The sequence below is a fragment of the Loa loa genome (assembly GCF_000183805.2).
Source record: "Loa loa unplaced genomic scaffold supercont3.381, whole genome shotgun sequence".
NCBI classification, from domain to species: Eukaryota; Metazoa; Nematoda; class Chromadorea; order Rhabditida; family Onchocercidae; genus Loa; species Loa loa.
In genome coordinates, this window is record NW_018108561.1 from 24,394 (window position 1) to 48,709 (window position 24,316).

Here is a 24,316-nt window from a genome sequence, read left to right on the forward strand (position 1 = left end):
AAGCCATTCTTAAATTTACATAAAAGAGGAAGAAAAGAAATCTTGAAAAGCCATTTCAAATTTTCTTAAATTTATACCAATTTCAAACATATGTTGTCTTTATTCCTTCATCATTCAATCATTCCATTGTTGTCAACGAACTATTTGAAAATTGTGCTTATCGATTGCATTGATCGATTTTAAATTTAATATCTAAGCTAAAATGAAATTTGATCATTCAATCATTCATTCAATCATTCATTCATTCATTCATTCATTCATTTATCCATTCATTCAGTCATTCATGCAATCAGTCATTCATTTATTCATTTATTTATTCATTCATTCGGTCATTCATTCATCCAGTCATTCATTCATTCATTTATCCATTCATTCAGTCATTCATTCAGTCAGTCATTCATTCATTCATTTATCCATTCATTCAATCATTCAATCATTTGTTCATAAATTTATTCATTTTCATTTATTTATTCATTTATTTATCCATTCATTCACTCATTTATTCATTTATTCGTTTATCACTAATTAATTAATTAATTAATCGATTAATTAATTAATTAATTCATTCATTCATTAATCCATACATCTAACTATTAATACATTTACTGATATAATCTTAAAATTACCAATACAAAAATATCACTTATCATTTCTTATCTTTATATCATATCTTTCTTCATTCCATTCTTTCTGTTATCACAAATAAAATAAATTATTAAAATAATAATCAGAAATATGAGTTAATGAGATTTTTTTAATACTAATTTATCATTAGCAGTAGATTTATTTATCAAAATTGTTCATTTCCAGGTAAAATTTTTTTCTTCCTATTAGATATTATTAAAATATTAGCACATGTCAAAGATATATGTTGTAAATTGTAAGTGATAACTGGACGGAATTGAATGAAAAAAAAAAAGGGAAAAGAATGATAAGGAAATGATTGTTATAAATAGTAGATCCATTTTAGTATCAACCATTGATAATTATGGCAATTATTTAATTCGTTTATTACATTAGCTAAAGATAAATGATAAGGATGCTAATAAATAGCTATCAGTTAAATACAACAATATTTCATTTTAGTTTTGAAATAACTAGAAAAATAAATCGGAAATGAAATATATTCTCAGAATAAAATCATACGAAAAAATTTCATTCCTTAAAATAGAAAATAAAAAATGCCGGAATGTTCCGGAATTAAAAAATCAAAGAAGGTAAAAAAGAAAAAAAAAATGGAAAAATGAAAAACGGAAGAGGAAGAAGAAAAACTTCTTTGAAACGGATGACGTCATTGAAGGTTAGAGTAAAACAAAAACATACGTAAGTTTTAAGTTATGATTAATGAAAATACGGTAAATGTGCTTAAAAGTGATATATGAAGGATGTAAAAAGTAAGGAAAGAGGGAGAGAGAGAGGGAGAGAGAAAGAAAGAAAGAGAGAAAATAATGTCACGGAAATTAATGATAATGATTTGGTTACCTTAGCAAAATATGATTTATAAAACGATCAATGATTAGTTAAAGTATTAGCATGATAAATGGATTATAGTTATTTGTAATCCAAAAAAAAGAAGGAAACCTTTTTTTCTTTTTTGATAGTAATATATATATTGGAATTTGAATTAAAATTAAAACTTAAAATTTTGACAATATTAATTTTTTATTTATATCAATTTTAAACAAAAAAAATCACTTTAAAATTAAAATTTAAAAAATTTTTTGTTGTAAAATTTTAATATAAGGAAAATTTGTAAATTTAAATAAAATAATAGTAATTTCTAAATTTCTTTTATAATTTTAAAAAATAAAGATAAGAAAAAAAAAATTAGAAACAAATTTTTACACCTTCCACTTTTAGTGATAACCATTTCGGTACCACAATTACAAAATTGATCCCAGAGATTTTTATCATCTAATTCCACTTTTGGATCATCGATTACACCATCATCATCCGTAATTCGTGTACCTGTTGCTGGTAATGATGTTGTATATTCGGTTATTTCAGTTGGTAATCGAGGGAAAAAACCTGTTGGACCAGGTAAAGATGGAAATGGTGGTGGTTGTAAATATGGTGGTAGCAAGGCTAATTCTGGCCTTGCTAAAAATGGATTAAATGCCATGTGCATACGGTAAGAGGGAAAAAAAATATATATATTAACACATTGCTAGAATTAGCAAATTTTTTTGCAAATTATAATATCAAATAACAGTAATAATAGTGATAATACAGATAGAATTGTTTCGTTTTTTTTTCTTTCCTTCCTTCTTTTCTTCAATTTCTTTCTTTCGATGACGATAAATCAATTACAGTAATTAATTAGCAAATAAATCCAACTGTTGATAGTACCATATTAGCAACCAATTCGATAACCATTCGATAATATGCACACTGTAGAAGGAATCTTTTTTTTTTAATTTGTGATATATAATTTTTTTTTTGAATTAAATAATTAAAAATCAAATAAAATATATGCGACAAATTTTTAGGCATAAATGTGATCAAACGTATTAATAAAAATGGAAAAAAAAAACCTAATATATCGTATCTCGTATCATTAGCATCAAAATTCACCTAGTAAAATCCTAATAACATACCGTATCATGTCATTGATACCAAAATGAATATTTCATCTAATAGCATATCGTATCGTATCATTAGTACCAAAATGAATATATCATCTAATATACGATATTAATAGTGACGAAATAATGAGTAACCTAATGTATCGTATTGAATGATACGGTATATTGGAATTTTTAAAAAAACGGAAGAGAAAATTTTGCAATTTAAAATTTACAAGATTTCAATAAATAATAACAAAATCTAATAACCTATATATATATATATGATACCATACACATACATACATGCATACATATACACACAAACACTGACATACACACCGACAGTCACATACACATATATTCATACATTTGAATACAGTACAATGTATAAGCAAATGTCGTTGAATATCCATTACTATTGTTGATATTGATGATAATGATGATGATAATGATAATGATATTGATAAGGATGATAATAAGGATGAGAAATAATGATGTTAATTTGTGGTTTATTAATAAGTGGACAGATGGACACATTTGAATAACACGCGGGCGGACAGCTTTTCGATAGGAGCAGTAGCAAGGACAACTGACGAAATTGACACCTTTGGAAGTTGTGTTTACTGCTCTCTGGATGTATGTATGTATCTGTGTATGTGTGTATATGTGTGTGTGTGTGTGTATGTGTATGTGTATGTGTGTGTGTATATATATGTATTATGTATGTATGTGTGTGTCTGCCTGTGTATGTGTCTGTCTGTGCGTGTGTGTATGTATGTATGTATGTATAATAAAATTTTGTTCTGTGAATGGTAGCATTTAGGTGGGCAATTTAGCATCTTATTGGTTATTTCATCATTTAAAGGGGTGGAGTGATGAGAAAAGCAATACAGGATGAAAATGAAAAAGATAGAAAAGTGGGTGGGAGAAATTTCTGAGAGAAGGCGGGGGAGAAATGTAAGATTTCCTGAAAGGCGGGATTTATTGGTAATAGGATAATGGGGAAAAGGATGGAATAGAATGATTAAAGAGAGAAAAAAAAAAACCCCTCCTCTTTCTTCCTTTTTCACCCTCCCTTTTATATGAGATAAGATAAGACTCCTCTCCTGATGCTGTTACTATTGCTGCTTATTGGGCGGTACCCATTTTAAATTCATCCCAATTTTTTCCACCATCAACAACCACTACCAACCTTTATCACCATCATTAACCACACCAAACAGTCAAACTAACTAACAACCATCACTCCTACCATTATCATCATCATCATCATCATCATCATCATCATTTCTACAATCATTATCATTATTCCTAAACATCTATCAATATCAACCATTGTAATCATTCACTAATCATATCAACTATATATATCATTATGGAAGAAACAAGAATTCATTATTTCCTTTTTCTTCTCTTCTTTCACCAAAAATGCTATTCGTTTTTTTTTTTTTTGTCATACCTTTTCCGCATTCTCAAAATGATCTTGACTATTTTTCGACTGCTACCTAATGTTATCAGCCCTCTTTTTTTGCTTTTCATTCAATACTTCCTTGTCACCTACCCTTTTTTTTTATGAGAAAGCCCAAAAATCAAAATTGTCAAATCTGTTTTGTAATTAATGAAATACAACAAATATCTATTAGGTTAGAAAAATTATTCAATATACATTTAAAACGTTACGTTTAAATTCACTGATAAAAAGTAACAATCTTTGATAACGTCGAAAAGATGTGCTCGTCATGTTACATATATTAAACTGAATGATAGAATGAATGAATGAATGAATGAACGAATGAATGAATCAATGAATAAATGAATGAATGAGTGAATAAATGAACGAGTAAAGGAATGAATGAATGAATGAGCAAACGAATGAATGAATGAGTAAAGGAATGAATGAATGAATGAGCAAACGAATGAATGAATGAGTAAAGGAATGAATGAATGAATGAGCGAACGAATGAATGAATGAGTAAAGGAATGAATGAATGAATGAATGAGCGAGTGAATGAATGAGTAAAGGAATGAATGAATGAATGAATGAGCGAACGAATGAATGAATGAGTAAAGGAATGAATGAATGAATGAATGGTTTCGTTGATAACTTTTATAGGATACGGTATTATAATATTTGCTTGAATCTAAGGTTGATGAAAAAATTGTGACATTTACTCCATATACTGTAATAATGGAATGAAAGAGAGAAAGATCATTAAGACGTACGTGACAATAGTTACTGTTAAGTAATGCTATGTGTATATGACGAGATAAGTTTTAGGAATATGTTTTTTGTTGTTGCTATATACTTTAACAAATTTCGGCATCACTGTTTGCATCGATCATATAGTTTACGTAAAATGACACAAAGTGACGTAAGGTGACGTGAAGTTATACAAATATCCTTTTTTTTTGTGATGTATTTCTTTTAATTTTGGTTTTTATGTTGACATTACACAAAAGTGCAAATAGGGTACGTGATATGATGACAAATGATACGTGATATTCAGAAGCATCAGTTATTGCTTGATACATTTATGCTTAAGTGTATGGTAAACCAAAAAGTTTAGCTGACGCAATGGACGTGTTATTTTCTGAAATGTTTGTTGCTGACGTACGTGACACTATGTATGATATGTTATTACTGATGCAATGGACGTGTTACTTGAAAGATATGTTATTGATTGACCAGGTACGTGTTACTTTCTAAGACACGTAAATTATTGGAATGTATTTTTGCATTTTGGTTTTTACAACGTTAGATGATCATAAGGCATTGCTAAATCATAGGTAATGTTAAAATGGATAAATACATGGATATGCATAAATGAAGATAACCTTAAGGTATACGGTAATGTTATTCATCACAAATGATATCATAATCATATAATGGTACCATAGCATATTTTAGATATACAGTAATTTATTTTATAGTAATACCTTGATATCACAATACTAGTACCAATATATACATTTATAAAATCATTTTCATACTATCATCGTTTATACTGCATATGATATAAAAATTAAAAAAATGAATGGTACTTCTAAAAAAAAAAAAAAAAACATCGATCATTTATAAATTGATATCAATAGATACGATCAAAAATACCTCCCAAAGTATTTTTTTTAATTTAAATTTAAATAATTTAATTGAGATAATTGAAGCATATTTAGTTTATGAATGATCAAATGAGAATGAATTTGTATTTTAATATACTTGTACATATATTGAATGAATGTATTAATTAAACATATTCATAATCAACAAATTAATTAACTGTATAATGAATTACTAAATTTTTTATATTTATCATAAATTTCTAATCAACAGTGCACTTTTTTTCTTTTTTTTTTTTGATACATTCTATTATTTGTCAACAATTAATTTCATTTTTGATTTAGTTGAAAATTATTGCTATAACTCTTTGTGGAATTGTTGAATTTTATTCTGGTTCTAATTAATAATTAAAGGGTAATACTAACTAATGAGTAATGGTTATAGGTTTCGCTTAATCAGTATAAAATTCAATTCTTTTAAATTTAAATTTAAATTATAAATTTACCTATGTCTGTTTGTGTCAAGCGAAATTTTTTCAAGTGAGGCTTTTTGTTTTTGTGTTTTTCCTTTGCTTTAATTATTGTCTTTCTTTTTTCTTCTTTTGAAATTTACAAAACCTTGATTATTATTTTTTTTTATTTTAAAATTTTAACATTTACATTTGTCATAATTTTCTCTTCCCGCTTAAAAAAAAAAAGAAACGCCTGAAAAGTTTGTTTTAGAAATACACAAATACATACAGATAAACGTAGAAGAAATTGTCTCCAATACTTTGATGTCATGGCAGACGCCCACAGCTAACATGATTAGTAATTTATTAAATTACCTGAATGTAACATTCCCAACTACTAGTAATATCAGAGAAAATGAATGAAATATTGCTTCCTTTCTTTCGTTCGATTCAATTATGATTAAAAATATTTCGAAATTAATATTACCAAATTTAAATTTAGTAGTATCGAATTATTGAATAACAAAAAGAAAGGAAAAAGCGGAGAAGCATATGAATGAAATCATTGATTTTTCATTATACATTCTTTTCATTTTCACAATGAATTTCAATTTTCAGATATTTGATTACTTTTTAAAATAATTTTAATTCACAGTGGTTTGTTTATATATGCATATAAACAATAACCAAATATGATTCGAAAAAAAAATGGAAATAGTATATGATACTTGCTTCATGTAACAGGTAATTATTTTTGAGTAAAGATTTAAATTATATTCCAATTTAATCATACTGCTTCAAGCTTAAAAAAAAGGGGGAAAAGATCGACCGAATGTCATCGTGTGCAATGCAAATAAAACTAATATTATGCAAATCTTTATAAAATTTGTTATTGTTTATATTGTTATATAGCTGGTATTTTTACTAGCCATTCAAAGAAATGACAAATAATTGTCACATCTGTTCCATAAATGAAATAATGTATAAATAAGGCTTATTTGCTGCGCATTGGTCCAACTCTACTACTCATTCATCATCATTAAGAAACTTAATTTTATTGACATAACACCGAAATTTCTGTCAAAATGTAACACACTAACGGTCGATTGGCACGACCGAATTAGATCTGATTTAATTGCGACATATTTCTGGTGTGACAACAAGTTTTTAACACCATATGGTGAAGATAGTCGTCGAATTAGACGCTGTAAGTGAAAGATAATCGATGTTAAAATGTCAACATGGTATATCTTTTTTTTCTCTCTCTCTTTTTTAAGAGAGAAAAGGAAGAGTACAATTCTTTTTGTTTAATTTAAATTTCGAAATTTCCGGGGATCTACTAGAAAATGTTGATAAGTTTAGATTCTTAGTTATGTCGAATTTTTTTTGAGCAATCATAACATGGAAGTTTAGATTAAAACTTTTCCTGTGGTATATAATGCATTATGGAAGGATGACACGTAACATCTAATCATCTTTGCGATGAATATTTCATAGGAGCGAAAACAAGAAAGCAAAAAAGAAGGAACGAAATGAAAGAGATAAATTGGATACGGAGCAAAACAATTTTAACGCACAAGTTCGATGTAATACAAATTATTTAAATCAAATTAAACAGCTCAGTTCGGAGTCTGAGTATTACCACTAACAGGGTTGAAGTATTTCGTCCAAATATTCCGGCCATAAAAATAATTATTTAAACAGCGAACTCGTATACAATATTAAAATAACATTCAACAAATATGCATTTCACCAATATCGTCTCATTAAACAAAATCATGAAATGATCCAGTACTTTACGAAAAAAAGTTATGAAATATGCAAATCATGAACATTGAATCAAGATCAAATAAGGCTTCATTCTTTATAGAACATCCTTTACCCCTAAAATGACCTACTTTAATATTTTTTTACCGCATTCGAAAAAAATTAGAATGAATATAAGCACAGATCGCCCTCTCATGGTACCTAGCAACCATAACAGCCTTTTATAACGCATTGAAACATTATTCAATATGAATTTCCTCAGCAGTCTTTCCAAATATGATCAAAAGAGGAGGAATTTGAAACTCTATTGAGCCCTGCTTCATACCGTAAATAAGAAAATCCAAAAAATCGAAATCATAATTACCTTCTCTCCGTTGTTCCATATATATGAATCCAAAGTTTCAGTCCTGAATGAGTAATCCAATCAACGCATGCAAGGTCGAACAGTTTTGTCCATCTATGTATATTAAATTTCCAGTTTCACCGAGAAATTTTACATCTTGCGTTTTAGTAGTTTTTGCAGTCATTTCCCGATTATCATGAACTATTGACGCAACTTGCAGATCTTGTCGATCATGCATTACAGATTGGGAATGGGCATTCGTAATGCCATCCTCAGCAACTGGTATCATTGGTGGTGTTACCAGTGAATTCTTCTTTGATAAAGCTAATGAAGCACGATCAAATTCCCGTAACAGTGCGTAGATACCTTTGATGCGCAGTGTTTTTCGACCAATTTCGCTTCCGCCTAACTATAAAAAAAAAAATTAAAAGCAAAATGATGAATAAAGATGTAATAATGAAATTCGAGAATGTAAAAAAGTGAATTGTTTTGAATCACTTGCTTTAAAAAATAAAAAATCATTGACGATTATGTAATTTAAAGGAGATTTTTTAAATAACAGTGTTAATACAGTTTCCTATAAAGTAAATCTGAAAGTGAATTGTATCAAAATTTTGGATCAATTTTCCAAGAAATTTACAATATTTAATTATCATCATTTAAAAATAAACAAATGTGATCTCTAAAGATCCATTCTTCATCAGCTATCCAGTTCTATTGTGCTTTAGTTACAAAATTCTTAGACAAGGACAAATGAAGTAGGTGGAATGCTTTTGAAGTATATATCAATATATACATTTGAAATTCAATAAATTTTGAAAAAATGTATATTTCTTTTTTTCTTAATTATAATTTTATCCTTAATATATAGAGCCACAAAAGCCTGATATTCATTACACAAAAAATTTTCCCATTCATTTATAATTTTCTTACTTACATTATCGAAAACTTTTGATTTCTAACTTCCTCAACGGCTTATACCATACCAACCAATTCCTACATTAAATCCTTTAATTTCTTTATAACGAATCATCATTCCGCTTTACATCTGTAATTTTTAAATGCTTAAACTATCATAGGAAAAAAGGAAATTTTGCATAGTTTAATATCCAATGGAATGTAAAATTAACTCGTCCAACAGCTATAAAAAACAACATTATCATCTCCCAAACTTTTATCTTTTTTATTAATTAATGGTCGAAGGATAAAAATTGAACAAGACAAAAATAAAATAAAAATGTGTAAGGAAAAAGAGAAATTGGATTGTTAAAACGCCTTAAAATAGAAGTACATTTTTTTCAATATTAACTATCGTCAAGAATACAGAAATTGTAAGACAGTGATGGAATGATAAATTTTCCAATTTTATCATCTCTCATCCTTTTCTAATTTTTTAATCAAGATTAGATTATTTCTGAAAGATGGGGATTATTTTGATAGTGACAATCATGTTTTGTTGTTGGCAAGACTAATCATAATAAACACACTAATGCTGAACCCAAACAAGACAATATTGACTTATAAAATGATAGAATTGATGATAGGTAATATAAATTATTATAATATGAATTATTATCAATAAAAATTAATTAAATAATTTTTATACAAAATCTGATAAAATAACAATTTTGCGCTTTTTTCCAAGTATTACTTTTATCATTATCATCATATGTTGTCATCATAAAAAAAAAAAAAAAAACGGAAACGAAACACTATATCATCAACAACAAAAATGTGTGAAAGAAAGCGGAGAAATCACAGAACGATACCAGTTCGTTTCCCTTGCCACACTCCTATTTATCTTACCTTTATGAGTTGCTAATTTGTTAAAACAGAAAATTGAAAAAAAAAAGAGAAATAAAAAGGTTAAATTGTGCGCTAACTGTCAAATAACATGAATTTTCCGCGCAAAAAAAAGGGTGTTGAAGGGAACAATTTCATATTTGTGGTAGTGTTTCGTTAATTCCTTCACATTTCCTATCATTCCAATGGTACTCTTTCGATTTCCAAACATCTCCTTTCTTCATTTTCATGCAAATATTGAAACTACCGGCTTTTTGGTATTTTTAAAAGCACCTGTAAGAACATATAAAATTACCGATAACTATCTCAATCAACAAATATTATATGGGATAATTCGATCACTAGTACTGTTGACTAGAATTTCACATGCGTTTGTATCACTTATATCAGCACTTGTAACAATTATTATGCGCAACCCATGAAATAAAATTTGGCCCACAATCTCAATGCCAAATATTTTGGAAAAACCATGTATATTACATATATGCAAAACTTCTTGAATGTATAAGACTTCAAATTTCTGTATAAAACAAATCTATGAAAACTTCCGGATACTCGAAATACAACTTATGTATCCTTAATCTACGTTTCCGTAACTCACATACCAATAAACAAAAACCCAAGTAATGAACATTGATATATATATATATAAAGAAGAGGATAAATAGACAAAACTTTCTAAAATATAGCTTCATTTTTACCTCCAATTAGTCAGTTTAGTTTCGTTAAGAAACAAAAGAAAGAATTCTTCTGCTCGTAAATTATTATGGGTTGACTTCATGTTAAATGAAAGTTAGTTAATTAGCACCAAAGTCTGAGTTAGAAAAATTGACAAGAATTCGGCCATTAATCTATTATCACATTTGTTCACTCGTTTCAAACAACTCTTTAACAGTTTTTAATTATGGCTCCTTCAATGCTATTTCATTAGAAACTTTTTTTTTTTGAAAAACTCATTTTTTTCCCACTCTGCTCATTAATAATTTTAACGAATGGGTACATTTTGAAAAAAAAAGAAAAACTTATAAGAAAAGAAAATAAAAACAATTATTGAAGGAGAAATAACATTCAAACGAATTTAAGAAGATATGAGAGAGGGAGGAGGGGGGAAAAAAAGGTGTTAAATCATTTAATCTTTTATATGTTCTTGCATTCAGTATAATTTTTCATGTCTTTTAAACTCTTCTCTTTCACCAATCAACATTATCATTACTGAAGAAGTGACAAATTGTAAAAATTTTTTTTTTTCTTTCAAAAATCCAAACATACACTTCTATGGTACCTACTGTTTCTGTTGAACCACCCGAAATGGACAATTTTTTATTTACATTGAACAGGAAATACACCTTTAAATTTCATTATTTTTCATTCGGGCACAACAAAATTTCTTTTTTTGTATCTCATGTTATGTTGTTGCTTTTTTTTCGCTCCTTTCTTTTCACCCATCAAAATGATGTTGGTCTATTAAAAGATACCAGACAGCAACTATCACTCGTCTTCAACACCTTCTAACCTGATTCATCTTAAAAAAAAAAATTTACTTCAATTTCTTTTAAATTTGTTCGTTCCACATCCTATTTCGGCATTCAACTTTCTCCCCGTCATCTTGTATTTCCAAACACCTTCTCTTTCTTTCAGCTCACCTTCCTTCTCCTACCTTCACAGGTTTTTTTTGCCATCTTTTATTTCTTTTTTGATATATTAATGCTCGAATAACCTCTTTAACTTATCAAAATTTGTCCTTCTATTAAATCATAAAAGTCTATTTTGAAAACACGAAAATACTATCATGAAATGGAAACGACGATACAAAATTATTCGTAACCATCGGTGTTCCTTCCACTTTTTCTTCTCTAATATGCAATATATATTTTTAAAAAATTTCCAAAAAAAAAAGAAAAAAGAATCCTTTGATAGAAAGATTTATTTAAAAAAAGAAAGAAAAAGCGGGAGAGTGATGAAACTTAAATTTTAAAAATTGATACCAAAGGTTAGCATGCAATCATTCCTGTTGTGCTATCATCAATAGTGAAAGAGCTAGATAATATGACAGTTTCAAGTCTTTCATTATTTATTATATCGTAAGTGATTCATCATGATATTATCACCACAATCATGTAAAAGAGGGAAAAAAGGAAAAAAAAAACAACTTAAACAATATACATCGATAAGTTACCTCAAACTTTATGACATTAATTAATCATCATTAATGATTTCTGAATGAAAAGATAACTCACTTTTAATATTACCACAATCATAAAACTAAGCCATTTTGTTGAAATAATCCAAAATATCTGTTTCTCTGTCCACAAATAAATAATGTTTGTCCGCAGCATGCCCTTAAGTTTTGTCTTCTGAGCGCTATTTCAAGCTTCTATCTAACGCCAGAAGCTATGAGTTGTCAACTTGCCGTAAACTTCTTATCGGCATAACCTATGATCATCTAATCAAAAGATAAACAAGCTAATTCAACTCAATGATAAACAATGTTTTCTGTAGCAACACATTCTAATAACGACGACTGCTACAACTACAATTCTTTTTTTTGATGAAGGGATTTGCAAAAGGTCAATGTTACAGATAAATTTTATGACAACTGTCCCCGTAGATTCAAATGATTCTAAATTTCTTCCTATACAACTATATAACTTGATCAACAAACAATTTTATTGATTTTAAGAAAGTGGAAATTCTATAGACTTTTTCTTTTTTTTGGATTAGTCTAAACTAATATGAATAGACAAAATCTTTAGAGACACCTGCAATTCCAAAATATTTCCTCTCAAACATATCATGCTTTCCGGTATTGAAGAGAATAACCAGTACCGAATTACAATCACCCTTTTACCGTTACTCTTAACACCTTCTTCATCATTACAATTTTTAACAATGCCATTATTGTTTTCGTTATCAACACTATTCCTATTATCGTCATGCTCATTATAATCAATCATCATTACAATATTTCTGCTCTTCCTTTTCGTCGTTTTTATTTCCGATTTTTTTTTTTTAACAAAGTAAGCGGTAAATTCGAGAAAATAGAAAAGCGCGAGCATCAAAGTGTAATGTTTTAACAAAAAGCGCTTTTGTCAAAAGTTGTTGTGAAAAACAACTTTCGAAACTTGCAAGAGAGGAAACAGAATATCGAAACAATCCATTATATTAAAATCGGTCTCTCCTTTACTCCGTTTTCAAGTATTTCTGTCAATTCATCTTGCAAGTTTGAAGCAACTGAAAGAACTAGTTTTACCAAAGAAAATGTGCTAAAGGGTAACTGTCAGGTTGCAAATGAAATTTGAGTAGATGCGATCCGCTCGAGCTCGAGTACTTTTCCTCTTCTCTCATTCTACCTCCACAATAACATTATTCACTGTCTCGCTGAAGTAGATATGCTTCTTGATGATAATCTGGTAAATCTTCAGTGCAAACAAAACAAAACATTCGAACGAGTGGGTTTCCTCCTTTCTTTCTTCCCCTTCCAAACTTTCCCATTTTCAACAGTAGCCTTATTTGATGTTAAAATATTAATTTTCCATATAAGTGTTTAAATTTCTAATTTAAATCCAAACAAAATGTTTCTATAAAGAAAGACTTCTGGCGTTTTAGTAATTAATCTTACAATACACTCCTTTTTCTTCCTGAATTTGACAATTGTACTTTGATGGAAAAACTTTTGGATAAATCAATTCGTGATTATGAAAATGATCATGTCGGAAAGAAAAAAAAGAAAAAACTGATAGTTGTCAACAAGAACCAATGCTAAAGTAATAAATTAATGATAACGCTCACTTGGCAGACTCACAAACCAAAGCAATGCTATGAAATGAAAACTTAAGGTAAATTCATAAGTAATACTTAAAAAAGTAAATAAAAAATAATAAAGCTGAGTGCCCTTAATCAGTTAAACGTAGCATGCAATAAGTATTAGAAAGAAAGCAAAGAACAAAAAAGTTGTTCTAGAAGACAAGGTAAATAGACATTTGAGGATTTATCAGAGTTTATTTCAAAACAAGCAATAATTCTTCCTTCATAGCTTATCTCAAAAATGAATCGTCTTCTCTTCTTAGGTTGAAAAAGAAAAAAACCAGGAAATAAAAAGTGAATCTCAGTGAAATATGAATAATGATTGATGACATTCAAGGATATTAATAAGGTATAACTGATCTACCCTCCTTTCCTATAATATTATATCGTTATTGTTTTTTGTCGTCTTCTTTTACTTGACACAAAGTTAACTTGGAAATTTGTTTAAACAAGAATCTTTTGTAAATTCTATTGGAATATAAAAAGTGCTAAATAATGCCCGATTTGGAACAAGAAAAGTGATACAAAACTGTTGAAATAAATGACATGTGTGAAATGAATAAATGACAAATAAATGACGTTCCACCGTTTCTCGAAATAACACTTCGATGAGTTAAGGAACAGCAAAAATGGAAGAAAAAACCGATGAAAAAATCCAGAAATGATGCAGTTAATATTTGTGTATTTACGTAATAATCGTAAGGTAACAACCTTTGATCCCAATTTATATGCAAATTAAAATATCTTATTCTTATTCTACATGCTACTGTTAATTGCAACATTGGTTCGATTTACTAATGAAAAGCATTTCTTACCTACGTGCTATCAACATGCTGACTTCTAGTCACAAGTTAAATGCCATTGACGGCCTATCTTTACTTTAAATGTATTTTCAATAACTGCTAATTTGTTTTAGCTCAGTCATCTCAGATTAAAATGACATAGGCTATGTAGGGAGTCATATTGGAAAAACTGGTTGCCTAATGACATGCATGTTGCATTGCTGCAAAACACGGACAAATCTTTCATCTTATTATGAACTGTATATAATTTATTCTGATTAATTTATCAGAAATATGCTAACCTGATAGAGTGACTCGATAATTTTGTCTATGATCGACAGATCCTGACATCGGTGACCCTCATAATACTGCAGTTGAAGTGGTAACTTTTCAATCTCATCATCTTCCAAATTATCATTCACATCAGCTAACGGTTTCAACAGTGTGCTTAAAAACTCATCATTTTTATCCAGAAGTATCGGATGGCAACCTGGAAAACATAAAATTTACTTCCAATTTAAAATTGAAACTTTTAAAAGAAATAAAGAAAAGTGAAAACGACCAAAATCAATCGTTTTACTAAAAAGGAAAAAAAATCTTTTTTTTTTTGAGTTGTGGAAGATTGTAATGAACTAAATGAAAAAAAAATTCTATTCCGAGGTAAATTTATGACTGATCTGGAAATATTTGCCCTAAAATAACTTCCCTAATTATGCAGCTCGTGAGATTATGCTAGACTACTTAGAAGTGAATGTAAATCAATAGGAAAATCTTTTGAACTTACAGTAACAATTTGCTAGCATCATACCTTATCAGTATTTAGTATTAAGCGTACAATGAGAAAATGAAAGCATCGATAACCAAAATGTATTTTCTGATGGATATTATATCACATTCGCGATTGTTCGCAATGAAAAGTGATAACATATTTTTCATACTTAACGCTATCATTTACGCTTTCTTTTCAATTTCGAGCTCAAATTAATGTATGTTATTCGTGCCTATCATGCACATTCTTTCTTCCTTCAGCAAATTAGCAAACAAACAACAAAAAAAGAATTTAAAAAAAGAGAGAAATGTGACAAGAATTATGAAAAGCAGATCTTATAAGATCTGTAATAAATACATGGATACTTGTTTTGCACAATTCAGTGCATGATTCAACAAACATTATCAGTGATAATGATTACAAATAGAAAGCAGTTAGTGATACACTACTATTAATATTACTACTGCTGTTATTGTTATCATATATATCCACAATATCATTATTATCATAAGTTTATAAAAGTGACTAAAAGAGATGAAGTTTATCGCATTGAATTTTTAAAAGTACCATGCTAATGGGATCAAATAATAAGAGAAGAAATAAGGTTAAAGCTCATCTGTCATTATGCAGTGTATAAAAAGTTGTCCTTTGCCATTAAGACAAAATTCTGTATGTGCTTTTATTCCATTAAATAAATGTAGCAAATTTGGTGGTAATGTAACATGCATCAAAATATTGTCATAATATCTTTGATAACATAAGAATTGTTATAATATCTTTGGTAACATAAGAATCATCAACAATGCATTGTCCCCAATATTTGTATTGAACTTTATTGAACATCAATATTGTATCGAACTGTGTACAATTATACAAGTAACTACCGATAATCAAAAATCCAATAACATAGCAAGCTTAAGTATTTTACCCATAAGTAATAGTTTAAGTTTACAATCCATTGAGTTTAAGTAAACGGTTCTGCATCTGAAGATAAGCAGTAAGTAAAAGTCAAATTTTAAACATTTAAGTAATTATATCCACTTTCATATGTGAAGTAAATACGTTTCTAACAATTTTTGTGTTATCGAGTATCGTGCCAGAGTATTTTGATGAGTGCTACAGTATCAATAAATTTGTTAAATTAATTAGTAGAATAAAAAGCAAATACTACTTTCAACTTAATTACAAATTTCCTATACAGTGCATAATGACATAAGCTTTGATTTAATCCCTTCCTTTGTATTTTGATTCTATTAGCATACCATTTTTGGAAATTCAATTTTAAGAGTTTTACTCATTCATTAGACACGACTGATAAAGATATGACAGTAATGATACTACGATGATAATAATAATAATAACAACAATAATAATAATAATGATAATAATAATAAGAGCAGTAATGGGCTACAACATGGTAATATCTTCAATTTAACTCTGCTAATTTTCGGTATGATTCATCCCTTACATTTAATGTCACCATATATGATCCACAGGTTTTTTTAAATATATAAATATATACCTACATATGTTTCGTAGTCTGTCTGTTTGCAATACTTTCCAAAAAAAAACAAAATATGTTACTACCATTAGCTTCTCAACCTTTCAGAATGTTATTTTTGATAGCAATACCGTAATTCAAGCATATACTCTCTTCTCTTCCTCATCTTAACACTTTCCCTATTAAATATAACCATTAATCTATCCAATTATGTCAATTCATTTGAAAGTTGAGGTAAGAAGAAACAAGTCACCTGCGAAGTAACAATCCATTTTTCAAGGTTTATGAAAATAACAAGAAAAAGAAGAGGAGAAGTAATTTTCATCTTCGGCCCATATACCAAATATAATTGTGTTTGGGTAATCAAGCATTGAAACCATTAAGCTTTTACCATCAAATGAAAAGAACAAACATTTAGACTTTATAAAAGAAAAGTAATTGTTGTGATGTTACTAGTCCAAAACAGGACAGCTTCATTTTGTGAAGAAAAGGAAGATCACAGTACCACTAAAAGCCGATTTTAATGATTCTGTTTAAGCTAATTAACAGAGTATCACAGTGCTAATACTAGTTAAGCTTACAATAAATTTATTCAGCTAAATTTAAAATTGAACAACTACCAATAAATATGCCTATATATACAAAACCATATATGCATATTGTTTTATCCCTATAAGCTCCCATTTAATTTCGGCATTATTTTTTCTATCAATCATAGATCATGATCAGATAGCAATGGTTTCAGTGATAAAATGTTTGTACTCCACCCAAAATCTAACAAGGAGTACACTGCTATGCCATGAATTAATTTTTTGAATGATCGATAGAATCAAATCATTCCTTACATTAATGATAACAAAACTTTATTGATGACAGTAACAAATTTAAAAAAAAAAAATCTAACTGACAAATATCAAATTAGAAATATGAAGTCGTGCTACAGTAAACATTTATGTAAGCAACAACAAAACACTTAGCAGCAAAATAAATAACTATTTATATTGTAGTAATTAAATTTCATTTGATATAAGCGTGCTAATGCTAATGAAGCAATTAGTCGTTGTCGCAGTGCTAAGTGGAACAAAACAGTACTTGAGGGATAGCAAATGAATAAGTTGGATTACAAAGTAAGCTCTAAAACAGAAAGTAACAGTGAATCATGATATTTAACAAGTTTGGTAGGAATGTTCATCTGATAGGGAAAATTTTGAAAATGATTTATCAAATGAAGGATTGCTCAAAGTTAAAAATGACTCGATGGAATTTGAGAATCCCATTGAACCTGTGATTAATACAACCAACCATTTACAATTTCTATAGGCTTTCTTGCATTTGTCTAACTTAAAACAATTATTACTATGCCAAATGATGAGCCAGCAAGATTTCGTAGCGCCTTACCGAAAGCAGTACACTAAAAAGTAAGCAGTCATGACTAATCCAGAAAGAAAAATCTTCGCACCTAAGGCTCATACCAATAAATAAAGCTAGTGATTCATATTAGCTTAATACGTCTTAAAGTTTGTTTTGGTTGATTATGTTTAATTGCAAAGAATTTTAAAAGAATTGAAAAATAAAAACTTGTCAAAAAAAAGGAATTCGTGCATGTTATTCAATATTTATCCTCTTTATTCATTTGTAAAATGATTGATAAAGTTTCGGTTTGAATTAAAATCAATCAGTGCATGGAGAAATAATGTTAATTTCTTTGCAAAAATGACTTAATAAGATTATTTGAAAGACGGCTATCCGTTAGACTGAGACATATAAGGACACAGTGATAGTGAGTGATATCTGTAAATAGATAGGCTGATAAAAACTGGGTATATAAGGATGGGCTGATAAAGAACAAATGTGTAGTTTGTTTTATTGGATGCCTTTACCTTCCATTCTAGCTTCAGAAAAAAAAAAAACGAATATTTTTAATAGCAGTCAATCATTCCGAAATTGATAGTTGGTAAGCGTATTTAAATTAAGAAACAAATTTTATGCCGTTTTTTCCACTACTGAGGATAAAAATATCAAACACTCAAAAAATGAATGGTAAAAAATTCAAATCCCACTCCCGCTGGAAAATTTGATCAAATTTGATGGGAATGGAATTCCAGCTTCTTTACTATTCAGAGAATGAATGTTACAATGAAGTTTAATTGATATTTGAGAAATTTTGAAGTCAGATAATAGTGCTATGTTTGCCTTTTTGATTATTATTATCCTATCTTCGAACTATATTACAAACATCTTCGAAATGTAAATTCATAAATGCTGCTTCTGATACTTCATCCAAAAACAAACTTTTCGAAAAATCTCCTGTGTAAAAATTTCATCTTTAAAATCTGCGATGTAAAAATTGCACTAAAGTTTCATTTTATTCAAAATTAACCATCTAAACTAACTCAAACATGACTTGAAAAATTCCTGGTTATTTACTCAACTTTAATCAGATCTACTCCTTTTTATATTTATTTAATAATCCCTTAACCCTTGATCATTGAAGTGGCAAAAGTAGTAACACTTAAAGAGTAGTAACACTTGAAAATGGCAATAACAATAAGTACGGCACTACTTGCAAATCAGATTCATGCCTTTAATACCAACTTCTATTCAATTAAACCATCAACATTAGTATTTGCTTGAAATTTAATGCTAACATATTTGCTACCCATGTATAAATTAATCCTTCAGATATAAACAACTAATCCTTGAAATGACGAAGAAATCTGAATTAATATATTAAAGCCACTGATACATAGAGTTCATAATGTTACCATAAACACTTCATTAAATAAAGGTCAAGTATATTGATTGTATTGAATTCAAGCTTCATTAAACTATTCTGCAAGATAATCTGTTTGCAAATAAAAGGAAAATTAACTTTCACCTCTATTCAAGAGACATTACTGTGGTATTTATATTTGGCGCATTCCAAGCCACTCATAATCCCTTCATAAGCTGTCTTATTCATCTACTCTTTTTTCCCTTCCTACCGTTCTTATGCCAATATTTACCAGTACAAATGACAAGAAACTACAGTAGTACCACTTACTTCCATCACATTTTTTTCACCATTCATCAACCCTCTCTTCTTCACCGTTAACATCTTCTTTTAAATGAAGCTAAAGATAATATCTTATCCTTCTTCACTGCAGCAATTTTTATAGAAAATATTTTGCCATCAGTAACTTCATCTTATCAGCTACATCTTATCAGTTGTAGGTTGGAATGAATCCAAACAGAAAGAAAAAAAAATCCAGAAAAAAAGCTTCATACTTCAACTACTCCTTCATCCTGCCATTCATTTCAAAAATTCATGAAACTGCATGGAATAAAGCATACATCTATAACTATTATATACAAAAAGATCTGAACGGTTCAATACGAATAATTCAAGGAGTGCATCATGAGTAATAAAGTTTCCCTAATATTTTACAAAGGCTAAGCCATGAGCGGTAATTCAGAAAATTTTAGCCAGCTAAAAAAAAAAAACGTTACGGGAGATGAACTGTCAAAAGTATGATAAGTCGATAAATAAAAAGAAATTAAGTTGTACTACTACTTAACAGCAAAGTAGATATTAGGTTTTTGTTGCTATCAATATTATGATAATTCACATGTTTGTTTCCTATTTGACCACCTTTAAGCTTTACCCAGTCAACTTGGATTTTTATTCTAATGTTGAGGAAATCGAAATCTCCGAATCACTTCTTCCATAAAAACTGGAAAAGAGAGTGGAAAGCAAACTCAAATTTTGGCATTGTTTTTGCAGCTCAGAAGAAATCTTTTCATTTAATGAGAAAGTAAATAATGGAAAAAAACTTCACTTTGACAATGAACAAACAAAAAGTGTGTTGAAGTGTGATAATAAATGCCATCAGAGAGATATGAATATTCCAAATGATATAATCGGCTTAAACGCTTCCCTGGCGGTAGCTTGTTTGATGTTGCCTGTGCTTGTTGTAAGCAAAACGCTTCAACGTACCGCTCCTAACTGATAACTTGATACATGACAACCTTATCACTCTTTACAAACACCGCCACTGATTCACGCATATATCATCATTGGAAAAAAAGGAGAGGGAAAGTCTCGTCAAACTTTTCAAAAGATTAAAAATGAAAGCAAAGGCAAATTTTGAAATTAATGATAATTCTACTCCATTAAAAACTATTACTTTTATATTTTTTAGCAAATCCTTGATTCACCTAATAGGAGGAAAGTATTTCATTTAGTAGAATTGGAAAGTTTCCTCTTCGTTTTCTGTAGAAATATGTTTGAATATGTAGCAAACAAAAGGAATCCATCAAGTAAATGAATGAAAAAAGAGTGGTGTTTCACACATTTCAATTTTTGCTCTGATGTGACAAGTCTTACATTCCAGAATATCAGAAAATCCCTTTTGCAAAGAATCTATGTGTTGCAGGGTAAAACTAAGCAAAGAAAAAAAAAGTTCGGCAATACTTACTGTTTTCAAAGCACATATTCCGTAAAATATCAATCGCAATTAGACATCTTTTTGATTTTTTCTCGTAATCGACCAATGGTAGTATATGTCGAATAAACTTTTCACATAACAAACACCGGACGTTTGCAATTGAAGTAAGGTTTACAAGCACATAACCGAGATATTCGATATCTTCACAGGATGATGAATCACTTAACCTTTCTGAAATCTTCTGGTAAAAAAATAAAATTGAAAAACAAATAAAATTGCATTTTTACAAGATATGAGTCCTTATATTTTTTTCCCAATTAAAATTGCAATAAGCATTGTGTTTTGAAAAGTAACCAAACAAATAATTCCCTGCAAATGCCAGTTACCCATCTGCCTATTTGAAATAATAATATTTGTAAACTGACCATCAATAAGAATTATTCAGCGCACTTACTACCCACTGAAAATAAGTTCGGGAAAAAAAAGAACTTACTTATTGTATTACCAATAAAATCCTCCCAATTTTCCATCAAAGCATCATACAACTGAAATGTTAGCACATTTTAGGAAAGCAATTCAGAAATACTTAAAAAGTAATTGTAACTTTTGCAAATTATCAAACCATCCCAACCAGCGAGCAGATCAAGAAACTTCAACCATATCCTTTGAAAGGAAAGCTAGATTAAAGTATTCGACAGCATCCAGAAATTATTTGCTGCCAAAAAATGTGCTAGAGCAAATATTAATAAAGCCAAAAAAGTGGGACAAAGTGCACTCCTTATTACGGTTTTGTTCTTCATTTAAAACATTATTCCTTAATTAAATTTTTCCTTTAGTTTTCCTCTCAAATATGACTGGCCCCTTTGAGAATAATGGAATCTATCAGATGTGAAATATGGCTTTAAAACTTTAGCCTTTTTATTAAAATAAAATTTGTCTACAGAAACTAAAAATATTTCATATATAGTTATTTCTTGAAATAAGTATGCGGATGCCAGGTACTGATCCATCAGCTGGCAATATGTCACATTTATATTCAAATCACCTCATTTTTAGAGAATAGAGTGAAATAACTCAATTTGCTTAAAACCTCAGGAAATATGTTAGTCCAAGGTAAAACCACGAGATTATTGGATAAGAACAACAACAAAAAACACACCGCCTCTGGGAAATGTAACGATAAATTGGATAAAAGTTTTGCTGAATTCAATGAACATCGTTCATTACCATCCCGACAATACTTGACACATCGCTGAACAAGTTCGGTGTTATCAATTACATATTTGGCGCAAACTATATCGGTAGCAGTTGCATTAATTAACGCAGGAAGTATATCACTCCCACCTGTGTTATCTTCGGAGATTAACCGACATAATGATCGTCCCAACAAGAAATCGTTTGCCTGTAAAGGAACAAAAATCGCAGTAAAATTATACCAACTTCGACTTTCTGCACGGAATTGTTCTTCTGCTTTTTGAACAAACGGTTAACAAAATATTCGGATAAGATACATGAACTTTGTCAATCACCTTATCAGATATCTTACTAATGATTACAAAATCAAGTCCTCAATAATAAAAGCCATTCCGCTAATCACCGCAATCATATCACTGAACATAAAATTTATTGTACTAATAATTACTACCATCTACTCACAATGCAATCACGCTATCGAATTTATTAATAGCTACGATCAGACCATCTGGCCAATATACTTATGAGAAAAACGTAAATAATCTTTATCACCATTATTTTTCAAAAATTCTCATAAAAATAGAAAACTGACAGTCGTTAAAATAATAGGACCAACTTGTAAATTCTGAAATAATAATAATAACAATGGTTTGGTGGACTTTGTGGTACCTAGAAAGTCCAGGTAACACAAAGTTTACCAGCTGATTCGTCTTAGGCAAGCAGCATTCTACCCATGTCATTAAAATAGATAATATCAAATCAGAAACACAGTTGACAGCTCTCTGTATACTGGACAAACCGCAAGCTAGACATATTCGCCATTCGAAAGAGATTTTTAAGAAGATCCATAATGTTGTTATTACTTATTTCAATCCAGCCAATAGTTTAACAGTAGGGTCGAACGATATCCGTTTATTGCAACGTCATCAGCAAAACAAAAAAAAAGAGAAAAAAAATTATGGAAATTAAACCTGAAATATCACGTTAAACTGATCCGATGCTGAAAGGCCAATAACATAATCCAGCGCTTGCTGTCGTAAATTGCGATTTATATCCGGTGAAAGGAATTGTATCAATTCAACAATGACGTTTGGTGATATTTCATTTTGTTTCATTATCTAGAAACCAGCAAAACATACAAATAAATTATACTCTTCAATAATCCTACTAATGACTGGTGATTCGTTTTCTTTTTCCTTTTTTTTTTTTATTTTTAACGTCAACTCCATTTGATAAAAAGATCATAATGCAGAAATGATGCGAAAAAAAGGTAGTTACAAATATATAAACCAAACAACTATGAACACATAATTCATCTATTTCAAATTACAGTGAACAAATAATTTATCTATTTCAAATTACAAATTATGGATACATAATTTATAACTTAAAATAGATGAATTGAAAATGAGAAATATCAGGTGAAATTTAATTGAAATATGTAAACCGAATATATAAATTGAAATATGTAGATGTGAATAGGCGCATTGCGAGATATATTTACATAATATCATATATTTGGATTTAGAACTTATTTGTTCATACTTATTTAATTTATACGTTTCTAGCTACCTCATACTTATTTAATTTATATTTAATTTATACGTTTGTAGCTACCCTTTTCTTCGCATTACTTCTGCACTGTAATGTTTCTACCAGTATATTTTTATAACCGCTTTATGTATTTTAAATGTAGTACTAAATAAGAAATCGGAACTCCCGAAATATTTAGAAGTAGAAAAAGGCAGTTACAAATATACAAATGGAACAAATGTGTAAATTGAATATGTAAATACATAGTTTGAAATACATGAATTCAAATTACGATTTGAAACTAAGAAATATAAATT

At 28.9% G+C, this 24,316-nt stretch overlaps 3 protein-coding genes across 3 annotated transcripts; all 3 read right to left on the bottom strand.

The window, feature by feature from the left end:
• Positions 1-1,330: 1,330 nt before the first annotated feature.
• Positions 1,331-2,122, bottom strand: LOAG_04396 (T-box protein 2; the record flags this gene model as incomplete). The annotated part of the gene is made up of 2 exons (XM_003139933.1): positions 1,331-1,364; positions 1,848-2,122. The coding sequence occupies 2 exons, from the start codon at positions 2,120-2,122 to the stop codon at positions 1,331-1,333; spliced, it is 309 nt and encodes a 102-aa protein (XP_003139981.1).
• A 967-nt stretch (positions 2,123-3,089) lies between these two features.
• On the bottom strand, positions 3,090-3,508 carry LOAG_04397 (hypothetical protein; the record flags this gene model as incomplete). Its single annotated transcript, XM_003139934.1, has 1 exon — positions 3,090-3,508. A coding segment is annotated over one exon (321 nt), but the record flags the coding sequence as incomplete, so codon positions are not given.
• Positions 3,509-7,726: 4,218 nt separating this feature from the next.
• LOAG_18586 (hypothetical protein) lies at positions 7,727-23,590 on the bottom strand. Its single transcript, XM_020451248.1, has 7 exons — positions 23,438-23,590; positions 22,432-22,674; positions 21,766-21,817; positions 21,303-21,503; positions 14,878-15,065; positions 8,208-8,595; positions 7,727-7,960 (listed from the first exon to the last, which is right to left on the bottom strand). The coding sequence occupies exons 1-6, from the start codon at positions 23,579-23,581 to the stop codon at positions 8,245-8,247; spliced, it is 1,179 nt and encodes a 392-aa protein (XP_020304985.1). The 5' UTR covers positions 23,582-23,590; the 3' UTR covers positions 7,727-7,960; positions 8,208-8,244.
• Positions 23,591-24,316: the final 726 nt, after the last annotated feature.